We start from the raw sequence: 17,409 nt of genomic DNA, 5'->3' as shown, positions 1-17,409 counted from the left end.
TTCAGTTGATAATAATAATTTGTTACATTTATATAGCACTTTTCTGGGTAAACAAAACTCTTTACATATGGAAGGGAGGAATCTCCTAAATCACTACCAATGTGCAGCATCGACCTGGATGATATGACGGCAGCCATATTGTGCCAGAACGCCCACCACACACCAGCTTACTGGTGGAGAGGAGACGGAGTGATGAAGCCAATCATATATATATGGACAGAGGCCACTGGACACATTTGGCCAGGATGCAAAGGTTACACCCCTACTTTTTTTTTTTTTTTTTGAAGGACAAGTTAGGACCTTGGTTTAATGTCTCATTCTAAGGACGGTGCTTTTTGACAGTATAGTGTTCCCATCACTATACTGGGGCGTTAGGACCCACAGACTAACACCTTCACTAACGCCTCTTCCAGCAGCAACCTAGTTTTCCCAGGGTCTCCCATCCAGACCCTGCTTAGCTTCAGTGGGCAACCAGTCTTGGGCTACACGGTGATAGCTGCTGACCAATGGAATGCATTTAAATGTAATTTTAGTAGTGGGCCCAGACCTGTAATGTAGCTCCAGCTGCAGAGAGGCTCGGTTGGTGCCTGTCCTGGATGGCTGCAGAACGCAGTCAAACACATTGTGTTTTCCTTCTGTTGGTCCACTGCACCCAGTGAATCGAGTGTCATGGGCCAGGAGTGAATGGGACACTAGGTTCACAGATTTGGAGCTATTAGAGAAACTCTCAAACAGGAGCTTAGATTTCATAAAGTCAAACCTAGTGGGAGAGAAAGAGTAATTATACTTTTTATCTATAAAAAAAGAAAAAGAAAAAAGAAATAAAGAATTTTGAACAAATGATATACCTGGCCAAGGAGCGGTTATGACCTGTGGATTTAGGGTTGTCTAGTAATTCCAGACTGACGTCCTTCATGTCCACCAGAAGAGACAGGGATGTGTACACATCACCACTTAACACGGTCTGCATGATGACACTTCCATTAATACACTGTCCAGGCCTACAAAGCCTGCAAATTAATTCCTTTTCCCCCCTAATTCTTATCTTTATTTTAATAATTGCATTTTGGGGCTTTTGCCTTTATTATAGAAGACGGACAGGAAGCAAAGGGGGAAGAATCAAGAAATTACCTAATTTGATTTATAAACAAATTAGCCATTCTCCGTAATTTATAACAGGGATCAGCAATATTTTTGACAGTATGGGCCATTTAAAAATGTTCTTGTTAATCACTGTTCCACTGTTTCGAAACCCTTATTGATAGTGGTAATTTTGTATTTATATCACATATTGTTCTAAAAGCCAAAAAGTCAAATGATAAACAACTGCATGTTATAAATTTAAACCATAAAACTGTTCAAAATTGAAACAAAAAACTAACAGACAGGAAAGATGCTGTAATAAGCTTACATAGGTGCTTGGGTCTTGGAGATTGTAAGGTCTGAGGAACTCTTCCACAGGCTCGCCCAGATTGTGATCCAAGAGTCCGCGGATCAGCTGATACCTCTCCAGGTCCAGGGAGCAGTGTACAGAAGACAGGCTACCGTGGATGGACATGTCCGGGACGGTATGACTTAGTTCCCTGAGACAATGAGAAAATGAAATGCATGTTAATAACAAAGACCAAGGAAACCTAAACTGAGAGTATTTCGATTAAGGCAGGAAAGCTTAGGCTTTTTTTTTAAGACAATTGACTGACTTGTCAAGGTTGCGCTCAACTTTCAGCTTTAGACGGCAGCGCTCCTTTAGCAGGCTCTCTCCACTTCTACGCACTGAGTAGGATGGGAAGACCAAGTCTGTTTCCAGATGCTTTCCAACACTGTCCCATGGCTCACAGGGCATCCGCTCTGCTGCAAATATGTCCATCTCCTGAAGGTCCAGAGCTATACAGTCCAGCAGACACACATGATCTTCTGTAATAAAAGGTCAATTATCAATTATCAAAAAGTCAATTATCACACAAGTTTGGGTAAATATAAACACCAGAGTCCAGAAAAATAAGTCTACTGATAAAAATGTTTTTAGCATTTAAGTTAGGGATTACTTCAGAATTACAACACCTGCATTGAGATCAGTTTCACCCTATTTATACATTTATAAATTAGTTTCCCACAATAAGTGCATTCCAGATTCTGGGTGCTGACCTAGACTTGAAGGCACATCTGCTTCTGGGATGCATCCAAGGCTGGGCTGGGGTTTGCCTAGGATAAATCCAGAAGCTGTGCTGGAACTTGAAGACTTTTTTTCCCTAGCCTTTCCAGTATCAGAGGCAGACTGGGCATCTTTCACTCGATCCTTCAGGAATGATTACAGTGTTAGAAAAACACACATATATGCATCCAAAACATTACTTGTTCTTTAAAAAATCAGTATAGAAATTTGAATTGGAAAGAAGACAGAGGAAAAACAACGTTATGTTCTTACAATATATAAATTGAAAAGATACTGGCAAAACTTTGAGCCTAGTTCAGTGTGCACTGCAGCCAAAATACCACCCAGTTCACCCAGAAATGATTCAAATTCATTCACAACAAAAATGATTCATTATTTACTTTTTCTTGTCATTCCAATATAATAAAATGAGTTTATGTTCACATGGATCTTTGACATTCAATTACAAAAATATATCAGTATATAGGTTTAGAATGCCATAAGAATGAATAAACATGTCATTTTTGGGTGACAACTGTATTCGAATTATTGTATTTCCTACAGACTATGCTAAAATGGAATTTACTCAATGTGAAACTGTTCTTATCGGTCATGAAAAAAGTAAATAGAGAAGGGACACCATCATATTACCCAATAAGAAACACACATCAGATTAGCATGCCCTGATACCTTATAATGTGAGGGATCCTTGTATGAATTAGCATGCAAAATCAAATTCTTCAACAAACAAACAAAAAAAATAGATAAGATGATTGTTAATGTTCATAAACTGTTAATTTAGGTCTGATATTCCCACACAGGGGTTAAATTAAACCAAAATAAATAAAATGTTACTGGAAAACTGTGACCTTAACCATGCACAATAAAGAATGGGACTACATCCATGAAGCACTTTCCTCAATTCGTGTTTGAAAGATACAATTTGCTATCCCCACCCCCTTGCTTTTCCCTTAATTGAATCATTATCAGATTGCAGCAAACAATAAAATGCTCCTTAAATGCATCCCACAGCTGCAGAGTGGCGATGTAGTGTACACTATATGGGGATGGTAGGACTCACCAGAGAGGGGAAAAAGGTATGTGCCATTGTAAGTTTCTCTACCTTATCTCTAAGAGAGAAGGTGCCATGAGAGCCAGCAGGCAGGAAACAGTTACGCACTCGGAGTTGGCCTAGGTTGGCCACTATGAGGCGTTTAGAGTGGGAGCTCTCTGGGATCAAGAGGACAGGGGCACCTGCCTCAATGTCCAGCAGCACACGAGCAGCTCGCTGCGGGCGATCACGCACCTGTAGGGTAGAAAGTGAATTTTAAACAATCCCCTACAAAGGTCACTAGAATGACTTTTGTGTTCATCAAGTCCATTTCATTTTTGTTTTATATAATAAATAGCAGTTCACATCTAGATTCGGTTTAGCCACAAAACAGAATCGAGTGTAATCAATCATTAAATATGATAATTAATGTCTTTGAAATGAAATATCACTTTATATTACCAACACACAAATGCTTAGCAAGGTGACAGCCATGTTATTTTTAATTGCATATGACATTATATTGTCAAAGCTAAAATGGTCAAATGAAACAAGATAAGATAAATTTGCAAGATAACATCTTAGCACAGCACTAACTGGTAAAAAAATAATAATAATAATAATAACATATAATAAAAATCCAGATTTTGTTCAGCTTGAATAAGATTGCATGATAACATACTATGTTATCTAACAAACCCAGATTTGCACCGAAACCTGTGAAACCTCATTGAATATAGATCTGGGTATTACAACATGTTATATACAGATGCAAATATTGGTGCTTTTGTTAATGCAAAGTGTAAAGGAAAAAAGAATGCGAGCAAGACAGGATAGTGTCCTAATGGGTAACTGCTGATCTCTAGCCAATGTTATGTAAGAAGGGATTAAGAAAGGACAGACAGCTCAGTGTCCAGCCTCATCACCAGTGACTCCAGTTTGAAAGAAATGGGTGTTGACAACTCCTTGTTTAACTCTATCTTGTCTCTGTAGGGAAGGATTGAGGGCAGCCAGCTGATCACTCAAATGGCAAGCGGTTATTTGAGCAGCACTGGCTGATCTGTTTTCCCAGGCATGTATGCATCATTTACACTAGGTTGTACAGAAGCACACATGAAGAAGGGAAAAATAAATATTTAAGGGTGCTATCTCAACATTTCAACTTATTCTGTCTAAAGGTTACCACTAAACAAACAGAATTAAAGTGGTCCACTTACTGCCTGACCCTCAACGGCAGCTCTCTGCCTGCCCAGGACATCCTGTAGCTGTGTGAAGTGTTGGATAAAGGCCACCACCTCAGCCTGGAAGCGCTGGGTATGGACATACTGTACTGAGGCCATCTGAAGAGATACCCTCATATCATATTCTCGTTGCAATAAGGGGTCAGGTTCTCCATACCTGGAGATAGAGGCAATGTCAAAACTAAATCAGACACACAAAATGTGAAAATGTGTAACATTAGGTTACTTGCGTAACCCTGGTTCAATATGCATTAATTAAATTATATAAATGTGAGAAAATACTTGTGTATGTTGTAGACAAGGGCCTCTCCACCGCGCGTTGTGAAACGCTCTCTGTATAGATCCCCGTGGGGTGTCAAATCACTCAGTGACAAAGTTCCCAGACTTCCTTGCAATGCTAGATCTCCATCTGAAAGTGACATAAATTTAGCAAATGTCATTTTCTGAAAAATCCTTTTTTCAGATTTTAACAAACGTCATCATACTTCTACACACCAATCATTTCCATATGTGTAAACAGTTTAGAGACACTAGCTTTAGCAAGCTCATTGGTCTTCTTCCTCAGAACCAGTGATAACGCGTGAACCTGTGAAGGAAATACACAAGTCATTTTTAAAGATTATACAGTAGAGTGCAATAGTCAAGTTCCGTAATTAAAAACTCCATTCATTTTCTCCATAAGGAAACTTTTTAACAAAAGCGTATAAATCTTTCAGCGGTTGTGAATGGAAAAAATACTTCCGGGACCAACATCACTGAAAAACTGGGCGGGCACTAATTCACTCTATACTGCCCATAATTGTTTTAATGTAGGAAAATATATTTTGTTTTATAAATGTATTTTTTAAAACATTTATTAATTTATATAATTATTATAATTTCTTGCATTATTCTACTGTACCTTTAAATCTAGCTTTGTATTGACCCTTTCCTCAATCTCTGGATACAAATCTACAAGATCGCTGAGGTCACTATTTTCCACTGAGTGTTCAGGTATTGGCTGAGGTGTGGTGGTAGGCACTTTCACAGCATGGTTATTAGCAGTAGAGCCGATGCCAAAGAAGTCTAGAATCATGACCCAAGTTTGCAGCGTGATGAGAATATCAAGGCAGTTGAAGTCCACGTCCACACTACGGCCAATGCTGCCATACCGCGTTTTAAACTCAGGGTGCCGCCTATCAACCATTAGCACGTTTATATGTACCAAAGAGTCATCAAAGTCTGGCCGTGGGTGTGGAGACGGAGTTTGGCGGGATGGGGATGGAGGAGGGGTGCTGGGGCACTCTGCAGCCTTTTTGCTCTTTCGGCTGGATGCAGATGGTGTACTGGGGTGCCTCTGATAGAACTGGAAAACATTCTGTGCTTCTTCAAATTGTGCTGGAAGGGAGCGTGACATTTCTGGGTACGGAACATTGGACGTTATTGGGCACGACTGTGACAGGTATTCCTTTGGACTGAAGGTGGAGGGCTTTGGAGCCCCTCTGGATACCATGAGGTGTTTGTACTTTGATTCAGGGTTTGGCTCTAGCAGGTCTTCCATTAACAATGAGTGAAGGGCTAGTTGGATGGAGACTGAATGGGGGTGATCTTTGGTGAAGTCTCCCTCCAGGTCTTGAAAGCGCAGACTGACCAACCCTTGAGATCCTTGGCTCAGGTCTCCGCTCAACTGCACTTCCAGCTCAGAGACCCGAAAGATGGCCTTCACTTCGGTAAAAGAAGGAGGCTGGAGAGGGGGGCTCTCGTTTTGCAGCGGAAGTGTTGCTGGAAAGGATGACAATGAGGAGTAAGGAAAGCCGACATGAGGAGGGTCACGGGCAAAGAGCCCACCTTGCAGATCAGGGAAGCGATGCGGTTTAGTGGAAGAGGGCGTAGGAGGTGGCGGTGTAGGGGGCTGACTTGGTGTTACTCGCTGATCTTCAATGAAGGAGAGATTATCGAGAGTTTGAAGGACCTGCTCATACACAGACTTGCAGAGACACACCTGAGAAAAAATATGACAACTTAAAATTCTAGAATTTATATATGATAAATAAATAAAATTATGCTATGCATTTTAATAGTGCTTTACCTGGACAGCATTAACAAATCTGCCTTCCACTCTCATTAGCCCAGTGCTCTGGTAAGGTTCTTCACATGACAAAAAGGTAAAGTGTGAGTTTTCATCAACAGGGACTTTCTCGACAGTGAGCTTGATGGTGGCATCTTTTAAAATATGAAATGCTAAAAGGAGGAAAAGACAAGATGTTGAAATGTGCCATGAAATAACTTAACCAAATATGAATATAAAAAAAACTTTAAAAATTCCCTACATTTTGAGAACTTAAAAACTGACCTTTTCCTCGGCTCAAATGCTCAAAGAAGTCATGCCGCGTAAATTGGGGCTCATTCAGATTAATGTTGTCGCCATGAGAGGGTGAGGGTCCAGAAGTGGAGTTAAGTCGTGCTCCTTTCCTTAAAACCAAGTTTGTGTTGACAGAATAGAGTCTTATATTCTTCACTTCAACCTGCAGTTTCTCCCCTTCTGAGTCTTGCCCTGTAATAAAATTTTGAATTCGTATGCTCCCTAAATGTCCAACAAGCAGCTCAGGGTGACCAGGCTTTCTAGGAATAGACACAACTGGGGAATCTATACTGACATCTAGAGTCAGCTTGACCAGAAAAGAATCCAAGCCTGGGTCCTTTTCAGGGACACAGAAATCATCTTCCTCAAAAAGGTCAAATGTCGAGTTACACTGACTCTGCCTCCTAGATCTTCTGTATGGGTTCTCAAAGAGAGATACCATACCACTGTACTCTGCTGTTTTCGTTGCCAATACAGTGGAGACCTTTGTAGCTGCAGTCTTCAGCATAGACCGGAAGTTGTCCTCCACTTCATTTGCTGATAAACTGAGCTCTTTCAGGAACTTTGCTGAGTGGTTATAGTGTAAAGATGCCATCTGAAGTTGAAGGGAACATTCTCCCTGAGACTTTTCCATAAAGCGGAAACTCAAAGCTTCAGAGGGAACCATGCCGGCAATGGGAAAGAATGCCACACCATCTGTGGAGGAGCTGTCTTCTACACTTCCAATACTGACCACAAACTGACTTTTGCCACCTTCCTGAGTCAAGTCTACAAGCTGAATGCATCCTAGAGAGCCATTGACATCCAATCGACTTCCCATTGAAACATTGACTTTTGTCCCATTTATACTGGCCGTTGCAATTTTCATGCCTTTCTTCTCACCTCCCAGAACAGTCCCGGTGGTAACAGTTCGCAAAAGCAGCAAGTTTAACCTGTGAATTTCAACAGTTAACTCCTTATTCTGGACATAAGTGGACTGATAGGTCTCATCGTTGTCTTCTCCGTTAGGCAGAGGTGCTAGCTGTTGTGTTGGGGAGTTTTCTTCTTTGGGGAAAGACTGTTGAAGGAATTTCAGAAGCTCTACTATAGTTTCAGGGTTAAGGATGATATCCAGGTTGTTGACCTGCATGGAGGTTACCTGCAGAGAGCTGTCCAAGTTCATGGAGGGGCAGTCTGAGCTGACAAATTGGTATTCCAACTTAATGAGAGCCTCCTGGTCTCTCAGAGGAGAGCCCCGTGGAGATCCCCTGTCAAAAGCAAGATCTGGCAGTTCTGGTGATTTACTCTCTGGTGAGACAGGTGACGTGGGCTGGCTTTCGCGAAGACTTCCAGTAGGTACATCAAAACTTAGGTGTTTATGAGATGCAACAAGAAGATCAAAGTCTGAGCCATACGTCTGCAATGTGTCCACAAGGTAGAGCCCATGAACTGTGAGGGAAACCATTGCATCATAAGGCCGCTTTACGAAATGTGCATTTGTTCCAAACACTTTCAGGACAGAAATATACCGTCCCCCACTTTCAATGCCAAGTTGCATGTAATTGATATTAAACTCCACAAGAAGTAGTTTAGATTCCACAAGCATCTCTCGAGTATGTTGCTCAAGTGTCATCACACTTTTAGTAAGACTTTTATCAGAACCTTGAAGCTTCCAATCACTATCTTCCCTTTGGAAGATCTTCTCATGACGAAGTGTAAGAGGGTCAGGGGATCTGAGATTCTCCCCCTTCTTGTCACCTTCATCTGCCCCTGAATTACCCAGTCTAGCCAAGCAGCTTTTCAGGGCAGTCATCTTCTCCAGGTTGATGTGCACTTTCAGGTCTGGTAGTGTTCCTGAGAGAACAGCCCCTGGGAACTGAGGGTCTGATGTGTATCGCAGTCTTTGCTCTAGCTGCAGTAGGACATTGAATTTCTCAACCACATGAGTGGGGCCCACTTCACTCTCCTGTAGATGCTTCCAGTTGTCTTTATAGTGGCCAACCATTATCTGGAGGTCATTGAAAGATAAGGAGTACTTCTCATACAGGTTCCTGCTGACAATTTGGGCACCTTCTGGTGACTTAAGGCTGGTGATATCATTGGGCCTCTCCTGACCTTTGACATCCACCTCTTGCTCTGGAGGTGGAGTCCCAGGAGGTGTTGCTAATGGTGTCTGAAATTCTTCATCACTCTCTCCTTCTGTCTGAGAAGTCTTATGGTTTGTTTTATGATCTTTTGTGGGAGCAGAAATAAAACTGTCACAAGTGGCCATCAACTGCAATAAATTCAGAATGCATGAAAAGGCTACAGAAGAAAATTAGATTTGACCAGTACCAGTTACCTTGGGAATTAGTAAGAAGAATACGGCCAAGGTCTACCACAACTAGCATGGGGTCTTCAGACTGAAAATCATCCGGGAAGATGACTTGAGGGGCAGATATATCCAATTTCATAGTCCAGTGCTTACTGTTTTCCTGTGAAAGAAAACCCACAACATAATTAAAACTAAATATCTAACTGAAACTGTAACTGAATGTTATTAAATAAAGTCTTCTCTTACAATGAACTCTCCGACTAGCAGCTGATCAATGGTTTGTCTGATTTCTGCCTTGGTTTGCATCTTCAGCTTGTTGTATTGCCTCCTGGCTGCTTCAGCCACTCTCAGCTCTAACTCAGACTGATATCCAAACCCTGGAAAATGTAGTGTAAACCAAAATAAACTGATATTTCACAAAAGCAATTTAAACCAATTTAAGAGGGATGCTTATCCTCAATACACACCCGAGGTGTGGACCCTTCCTTTGTAGAAAAACTCAGCCACTTTCTTGATAGCCTGAGGGTTATAAATGATATTGAGAGGACTGGTATTGACCTCCAGTCTCCTCTCAAATTTGCTCCTTATTGGATTACGTTCATAAATCATCTCAAAGACAGGAGGTGCTGATGATTCTACAACAGAGCCTGAAAGAAAGGGTAAAATAAGAAGTTTTTATTCAGTCTTCATTGACATTTATTTGTACATAGTTGTTTTCATACAGCAAATGTAGATTACTCACCTAGATTGCCTATTTTTGTGATATTAGTCTGGCCAAAAGGTTGACTGACAGCAACAACAACCTTATCCTTAAATGAAAAAAGTTATATGAAATCTATAATTACATTTACATTTTGTCACAGATATTTATAGTACATGTAGATAACAGTTCTAGGGCACCAAGTAACTTGTGGGCAAAATCATACCGGTTTTGGTGAAACAAGGAAAGGAAAGATTGAGCCCTGGGTTGTGAGATCCCGGAGAAACAGCCCACCAAGTTGCACTGTGAGTAAAGAGGACTCAGAGCGAGGAAGAGACTCAACACCGATCTTCACACCTGTAAAGCAAAATAAAAAAACAAAATCAACATTCAAAATTGATCCAAGGAGACTTTATTTCAATAAAAAGTGAATTATATTTATAAAAAACCTGAAAACTCCAGTTGAATGACCCCGCCCCCACTCAAAAGAGGTTTAATTTTATCTTGATGGTACAGGGTGACAGCTGCTTTCTCAAGGATAAAGTCCAGTCGTGCAAAGAGATGATCCCTTCTTGTAAAGGTATTCAGTGTTTGTGAATCCTCCAAAGGATCAAAGAGATCATCTGTCTCAGCTGTTTGGAGGAGAGAGGTGTCTTGATACACGGTGCATAATAGAATCGAAATGTTCTATATAAAATTATATTAAATAATTATAATAAACCTCTTTTTCCGGTAAGCATAACTGGAAAACTCACCAAGAATTTCCCACTGGGCAGTGCCTGGTAAAAGGTCATCGGGCCCTCTTTCAGTACCCCCATACCAGCCACCCCAGCCTGGGAACCAAGACTGCAGATACTGGATCATGCCCGAACTCCCACTTTTAGGTATGGAGTCTGAGGGAGAGGTGGCTAGGGTCTCGTTTATTATGGGCTCTCGTAGACTCTAAATGGATATGAGGGATGAGTTAAATATAAGATTACTTAGAGTGGGATTAGATTTAACAAATGTTTAGACCGTGAAAATTATTGAAATATATATTACCGGTATATATTATATAGTTTTTTCAGTATTAGGCAACACAGTATGACCCTGGACTTTTCACTTTAACATGTTCATTTTGCCCACAACTAGGGCACTAAAGTAAGTAATCTCAGCTTGCCTCTGCGATTTCCTCATGTTTGCGGAAGGAGACATAAACAGTTTCCCGGAGAATCTGCAGCTCCTCCAGTGTCTGTTCATCTTCAATCCTTTCCAACTCACTCTATTGATGTGAGAGACAAATTATAAAAGAATACTTTTTTTCCCAAACTCATGAGCAACACAAAGGTAGGAAGCTTTGAGACAATCTAACTTTGTAGTGAATACCCTTCTACCCTCTAAGACCATAATCTTACCTCCTCCTGTGGACTCAAAGTGTCTCCCTTAAGCCTCTGGACATACAAGCTAGTGTAGAGTTTGGCATCACGCGCCCTGTGCAGAGCAAAGTTCCAGCTTCCCTGCCTGCGCTGCTCTCTGATCTCATGCAGGTTGGCATTAATGGCAAACATCCACCACTGCCGACAGCTTCAACAATAAAGAAGAGTTATTATTCTAGAAAAATAATACCATTGTTAAACAAAAGATTTATCACATTTTAACATTACCTATTTAGAGGATTCAAATCTTATATCAAAACATATTTTTGCTTGTTTTTTATAGGCATAGAAAAAATAAATCTCATTACTTTCCAGAAATGTGAAGCTTAGGTCTCCACTTTCGAAAAAGAACCTCCCTTTCTCGCCGCTCCAGTTCTTTGAGGAATGCCATGATCTGTTGATACTGAACCTGTAATCAGATGTGAATTCAAATCATATTGTTAGTTTACATGAAAAAAAAAAAAAAAACTAAACTGTAAAAGTCAACAAAGGGTGGTTTCACATATGGTACATTTTATATTCACCAAACCCAGTTCAGTTAAAGTTATTCAGAAGGGGCAAGCACTTTTGGTGTTGAAACTTTAAGTGAACATTGCACTAATAAATGAAACCACAAAAAGTTTTCAAGTATACACATTATACCTCCCAGGATTGCTTAGAGTGCTTCAATAAGCTGAGAAAAAAACACTCTAAAAGGAAAGGTCCAAGAGATTTGGAAGATTTAAAAATCTTGAGAAATGTTACCTGTGACAGACGTAGTGAGAGGGGTTCCAACTGCACTTGGCCCTCAATGCGAGGTGTATTACGAGATCGTAGTGGTTCTTTAGAGGCATTTCTCCTCAACAGCACAGAGGCACATACTGGCTCAAATATATACTGATGCTCATGGTTCTGCATACATTTACTCATCAGCTCCTGTAACAGACAATTGTTTAAAAAAAGAGTTTACAAGAAGCTCTAGCCATTTTGCTATTGAGTGTCCTGACATTATCACAAATCTACCTGTACTTCTGTTGAGGGAAGATCTCCAAGTATGGTGCACTCTGTGTCCCAGTACACACTGAATTCACTGATTTCCAGGTTCTTCTGCCGAATAAGCTTCTGTGCCTGTATGTGAAGAGTTTACCTTTCATGTTCCAATATGTAAAGATAAAGCCACTTCATGAAAATATCAAATAATGTGGACAACTCACTGGTTCTGTGGAGCAATTTTGTGCGGAAACATTGTTGATACAAACACCAAAGGCATATGGTTTCTCAGGGTTGGAGAAATCATCTTCGAAACGTAAGTGGACACCTTGAATTTTCAACTAATAACATGCAGAAAATAGCACAACAAAATTGAATTTCTAACATTAAACTATAACAGCAACAGAGTGCAAGTAAAGAAGTAAACAAAATAATAGTGAAATTTACCTCAATATTCTCAACGATTCGAGTCACAACAGATGCTGTGGCAGAGTACCAATAAGATTCTCCCTTCTGCTCACATTCACTCTGGTAAAACATATAAATTCTTACTAATTTTGTTTTTTTATATTTTTAATAAAAAAGACAATAATAGCATAAAACAAATTAATAGAAGGAAAGGAGACAGGCTAAATTAAACATATATCTTTAAAATCTTTTTACAAATGGGAATGCTTGGAGCCTGTCAGTTCTATTAGTAAAAAGTTCAACTTTTTTTGAAAAGTGATTTTATAGAAGTAGATTTATAAATAAATCAAGCCACAGGTGTTTCTGCTGCTATTTTCAAACAGACTGTACCTTCCACTTGTCCTCTAGCGCCTTGAGCAGCTGCTTCTTCTGCTCTTTCTCAACTTCCCTTTCTCGCACCTCATCATATTCCTGTGGGGGGGCAGGGCCGACAATCAGGTTGAGCTGGGACATGGAGATGACCCATGGGTCACTGTGTGGTCGATAAAAGGGGATCTGGAGAGTGATCTTCCCAATGACGCCTGAAAAACATAATATTTATAAATTACATATACAATTTTACATACACACCACATCACCATTCAAAAGTTTGGAATTGGTAAGATTTTTTAAATATTTTTGAATGAAGTCTCTGATGCTCACCAAGGCTAAAAACAGTAATATTGTGAAATATTATTACGATTTATTATAACCATTTTCTATTTGTATTTACTTTTAAATTAAGGCTGGGTAAAAAAATATCAATTCTCATTTCTATGACCAGATATCGATTCTTAAGTCCCAAGAAACGATCTTTTATTCCAGGGTTCTTGAACGTTTTTCAGATTCATACATTTTAATTGTATTAGTCAGCAACAGCTCAACCATAAAATGAATAGCAATGTACAGTGAGACCATTAAGATTATTTACAAGTCATTACTTTTACAAATACTTGGAATATCAAAAATACTGTATATTGAAATATTTTTCTATTGATTTATTAGTCTGCATTTTTACATTGCGCATATTTGACATGCCATATTTTTGTCCTATGCTAGTTATCACTATGTAAATTGCAAAATCGAGAGTGAATCCGAAATTTTACACCATGTAATTGGCCATCGGTCCTCTTAGCAGCATAAAAAAAATTGTATTCAATGGATTATATATATATATCTTTGATAGCATGCAAAGAGCGCTCCCTTTACAATCATTAAAAAGATACCACTCAGATATCAAATTCTGCCCATTTTATTATGAAACTCAAACAATAAATACCGTTTTGTTGCCATTTAATGTGGCGTGACAGATTGCTGTTGCCACCTCAGATCAAGCGAAGCAAAGCACACGTGAACTGATCATCTTATCTGCTTTACTAGTTACAGCAGAATAAACATGATTGAACATCAGAAGGTTTGTTAAAACATAGTAGAACTTACCAAAATCCGTAACATAACTAACTGTATTTTTGAATGTACATTTCTAAAAAAGTTCTCTGTAAAGCTGCTTTGAAACAATATGTATTGTGAAAAGCGCTATACAAATAAATTTGAATTAAATTGAACATATTTCAAGCAATCGCTCAATCAATTATATGCACTATACATTTTCTTACTGTTCTTCAATATTTAATGTATGTTTGGATAGCCTAAATCTGTCAAGTTTTTATGACAGCCCCCATTAAAATGTTTTATATATATAAAAAAAAATTATTGGAGTAGAAACATAATTATGTAATTATAAAGTTAGTATTATACCTTCATTATTGTAAAAACTTATTTAAGTGTCATTTCAGTGATTGTATACAAATCAGTTAATTTTAACCTTCAATTTGATAGTAATGTAGTAACAACTGACTCCCTGTAGGCTATAGTTTACAGCATTAGTTGAGAGAATTTGCCATTTACTGTACATTTACTGCCAATGTTAAAAACAGCTGTGCTGCTTAATATGTTTTTAAGAAACCATGATACAGTTTTTTTTAGGATTCTTTGATTAAAACAGCATTTATTTAAAATAGAAATCTTTTGTGACATAAAAAAAATGTCTCTGCTGTCACTTTTAAGCAATATAATGCATCCTTGCTGAATAAAAGTATTAAAATCTTACTGACACAAAACTTTTGCAAGTGCCATCATGTCACTGCACAAGAATATCCAGATAATCCCTTTTTGACAGACTGCTGTAAAAGGGTTTCCTTAATTCCCACAATTAAGATCACAAGACGCAAATAGCTAACCTTCAGAAGATGGAATAAATGACATTAGGTAGGGCTGTAAACGATTAATCGCATCCAAAAAAAAGTTTGTGTTTACATAATATATGTGTGTGTGTTGTGTATAATTATTTTGTATATATAAATACACACACATGTATATATTAAAGAAAAATTTGTTATTTATATATAAAATAGTTAGATTTTTATTAGGGCTGTCAAAAGATTAATCATGATTAATCGCATCCAAAATAAAAGTTTGTGTTTGCATAATATATGTGTGTGTACTGTGTATAATTATTATGTATAAATACACACACATTCATGTATGTATTTAAGAAATATTTGCATTTATATACTGTATATACATTTATATAATTTATATTATATATAAATATTTTATATATAAATATATATTTTTTTTCTTAAATATATACATGATTGTGTGTGTTTTTATATATATAAATAATTATTCACAGTACACACACATATATTATGTAAACACAAACTTTTATTTTGGATGCGATTAATCCCGATTAATCTTTTGACAGCCCTAATTTATATATAATATAAACTATATAAAAATATATGTGCAGTATATAAATGCAAATATTTCTCAAATATATACATGCATGTGTGTGTGTATTTATATATACAAAATAATTATACACAATACACTCAAATATATTATGTAAACACAAACTTTTATTTTGGATGCAATTAATCGCGATTAATCGTTTACAGCCCTAACATTAGGCTTGATGTTTGTGCAGACAGCCAATGAGTTTCATTTAGGTTTAAATGTGCATTAATAACTAAGTATTACACTGAAACATATTACTTTTGACAACTATACTATAAATGAAAATAACACAACATTTCAGTTAGTCCATCCCACAGCAGCAGCTATGCTGAGATTACATGACCAGCAGAATACTACTATTTAGGACTTAATCTTGAAAGACATCCCTAGTATCAGATTATTTAGTTTATTTTTGAATAACTGATTATTTTTGTCCCTATTATTTTGTTGATTGATAAATGAATCAAAAGGGTATTTCCATAAGAGCACACCAAGAGGTGTAGTATAAAGTCCAGGGCTGTTATCGTATCAGCCAGATGCAAAACAAACAAATGAGTTATTGAACCTTTAACTGTTAACATTAAAGTCCAAATGCTGGAATAACACTCACCTGCTTTGACCTCAAAGGGCAGATCGAATTCTCGGAGAGCATCTTTTCTTAGTGGGAGGTTCTCCAGCTCCACTGCCCCTGGATCATTACAAAATGCATACTTCACAAAATGATACACAACACAGACAGTCAACTCTGATTACAAATCTAAACAAATTCAAATACCTTTGAGAAGAGCAATGGAGAGCTGGTCAGTGTTAAGGTTGGTCACATATTTGCCCAGATATGTGTTGAGCACCCAGGCAACAAGTCCCTCCAACATTATAGGAAGGGAAGAGTGCCCTGGGATTAGTCAGTTAAGGTAAATCCTAGCAGGCAATGAACTTCACAGTTAGCATTCACTCCAGTCATCTGAAGTCTGAGGAGTCAAAGAAACACAAACTTAACATCTGATCTCACAACAAATGTGAAGCAGTTTTTCCTAAACCCTTTTTGAATCAAAGGCCTCACATTATTTTACACAGCAAAAGTGAGAGGCCCCATTATTGTGGCATTTGCTATAGGCTATACACACACACACACACACACACACACACAATGATTAAAAAAGGCTAAATGTTTTTTTGTTTTTTTAAATAGTCACACTTGTGATCTTCACGGTCATAATTGAGCAAGATAGGAAATAATGGGTGATACAAAAAATATGAAAATAAAGAGCAATTTTAAGGGGATCTATCAACAAATCAGCCACAATGAAGAAGTCTTTAATACGGTCTAAACATATATCCCAAAACCTAATAAAAGTGAGTAATTATGTCTGGAAATAATCGTATAAGCAACTAGGAAATCCACAGCTTAATGTATTTATCTATAGGTCTATATAGGCATTTAGTGGTTACACTATGATGTTACATACATTTTCTTTATTTCTCCCACCAGTTAGCACCAATCTGCCTTGCGTGCATTTAACTACCTTTTCTATTTTATTTACTTAAACCGTATAAATTAAAAAATAATATAAAATATGTTATCTAATATTTGTATTTTATGTAGACATAAAAGCAGCATACTTTACAGGTGAATATTGTCTAGAATCATGGAAAAGTAAACGGTGTTAAAATATAAATTAAACTTGCATTGAAAACAAAAAAATATACTGTATTTATTTAATTACTATGAAATCAATGCTTATTTTGTTCAGTCACTTTTGACCCGCCGAGAATCTCAATTATGACCCCAATGCTTGTTTTGTCTGATTTGATCATCACTTGATCATCTTGCAAGTTTGCTGAGGCCCCCTAGTGGGCCTCGGTCCCCTGGTTGAGTACCACTGTCCTGAACACACCAACATAAACAGCGAGTGATTTTTCAGACTATAAGCTAGACAATGTCTACAGTTTGTACATGAGATGTGAACAAGAACCATGGGGGTTGATAGCCGTTATATAGCC

At 38.0% G+C, this 17,409-nt stretch overlaps 1 protein-coding gene across 4 annotated transcripts in view; it reads right to left on the bottom strand.

The window, feature by feature from the left end:
* The window catches only part of vps13d (vacuolar protein sorting 13 homolog D), a 43,742-nt gene that overhangs the window by 25,706 nt on the left and 627 nt on the right, over positions 1-17,409 (bottom strand). For 2 of the 4 annotated variants that reach the window (XM_079588941.1, XM_079588943.1), the window contains exons 2-30: positions 16,184-16,376; positions 16,019-16,096; positions 12,961-13,151; positions 12,610-12,690; positions 12,387-12,503; positions 12,196-12,300; positions 11,938-12,108; positions 11,502-11,602; positions 11,173-11,341; positions 10,938-11,039; positions 10,534-10,720; positions 10,228-10,410; positions 10,005-10,135; positions 9,821-9,887; positions 9,546-9,725; positions 9,325-9,455; positions 9,106-9,238; positions 6,777-8,996; positions 6,513-6,664; positions 5,346-6,425; positions 4,940-5,030; positions 4,727-4,853; positions 4,421-4,601; positions 3,234-3,458; positions 2,146-2,296; positions 1,701-1,914; positions 1,412-1,583; positions 849-964; positions 548-760 (exon numbers count right to left, since the gene is read on the bottom strand). In XM_079588941.1, coding sequence (XP_079445067.1) covers positions 548-760; positions 849-964; positions 1,412-1,583; positions 1,701-1,914; positions 2,146-2,296; positions 3,234-3,458; positions 4,421-4,601; positions 4,727-4,853; positions 4,940-5,030; positions 5,346-6,425; positions 6,513-6,664; positions 6,777-8,996; positions 9,106-9,238; positions 9,325-9,455; positions 9,546-9,725; positions 9,821-9,887; positions 10,005-10,135; positions 10,228-10,410; positions 10,534-10,720; positions 10,938-11,039; positions 11,173-11,341; positions 11,502-11,602; positions 11,938-12,108; positions 12,196-12,300; positions 12,387-12,503; positions 12,610-12,690; positions 12,961-13,151; positions 16,019-16,096; positions 16,184-16,280 — 7,166 coding nt within the window. In that variant the 5' untranslated portion in view covers positions 16,281-16,376. The remainder of the gene's footprint in view (positions 1-547; positions 761-848; positions 965-1,411; positions 1,584-1,700; positions 1,915-2,145; positions 2,297-3,233; positions 3,459-4,420; positions 4,602-4,726; positions 4,854-4,939; positions 5,031-5,345; positions 6,426-6,512; positions 6,665-6,776; positions 8,997-9,105; positions 9,239-9,324; positions 9,456-9,545; positions 9,726-9,820; positions 9,888-10,004; positions 10,136-10,227; positions 10,411-10,533; positions 10,721-10,937; positions 11,040-11,172; positions 11,342-11,501; positions 11,603-11,937; positions 12,109-12,195; positions 12,301-12,386; positions 12,504-12,609; positions 12,691-12,960; positions 13,152-16,018; positions 16,097-16,183; positions 16,377-17,409) is intronic. The other 2 variants (XM_079588942.1, XM_079588944.1) reach the window with 1 other exon arrangement.

The sequence above is a fragment of the Phoxinus phoxinus genome (genome assembly GCF_949152265.1).
Source record: "Phoxinus phoxinus genome assembly, chromosome: 18".
Classification (NCBI taxonomy): domain Eukaryota; kingdom Metazoa; phylum Chordata; class Actinopteri; order Cypriniformes; family Leuciscidae; genus Phoxinus; species Phoxinus phoxinus.
Note: the sequence above shows the minus strand (reverse complement) of the source record. Positions and strands in the feature narration are given on the sequence as shown.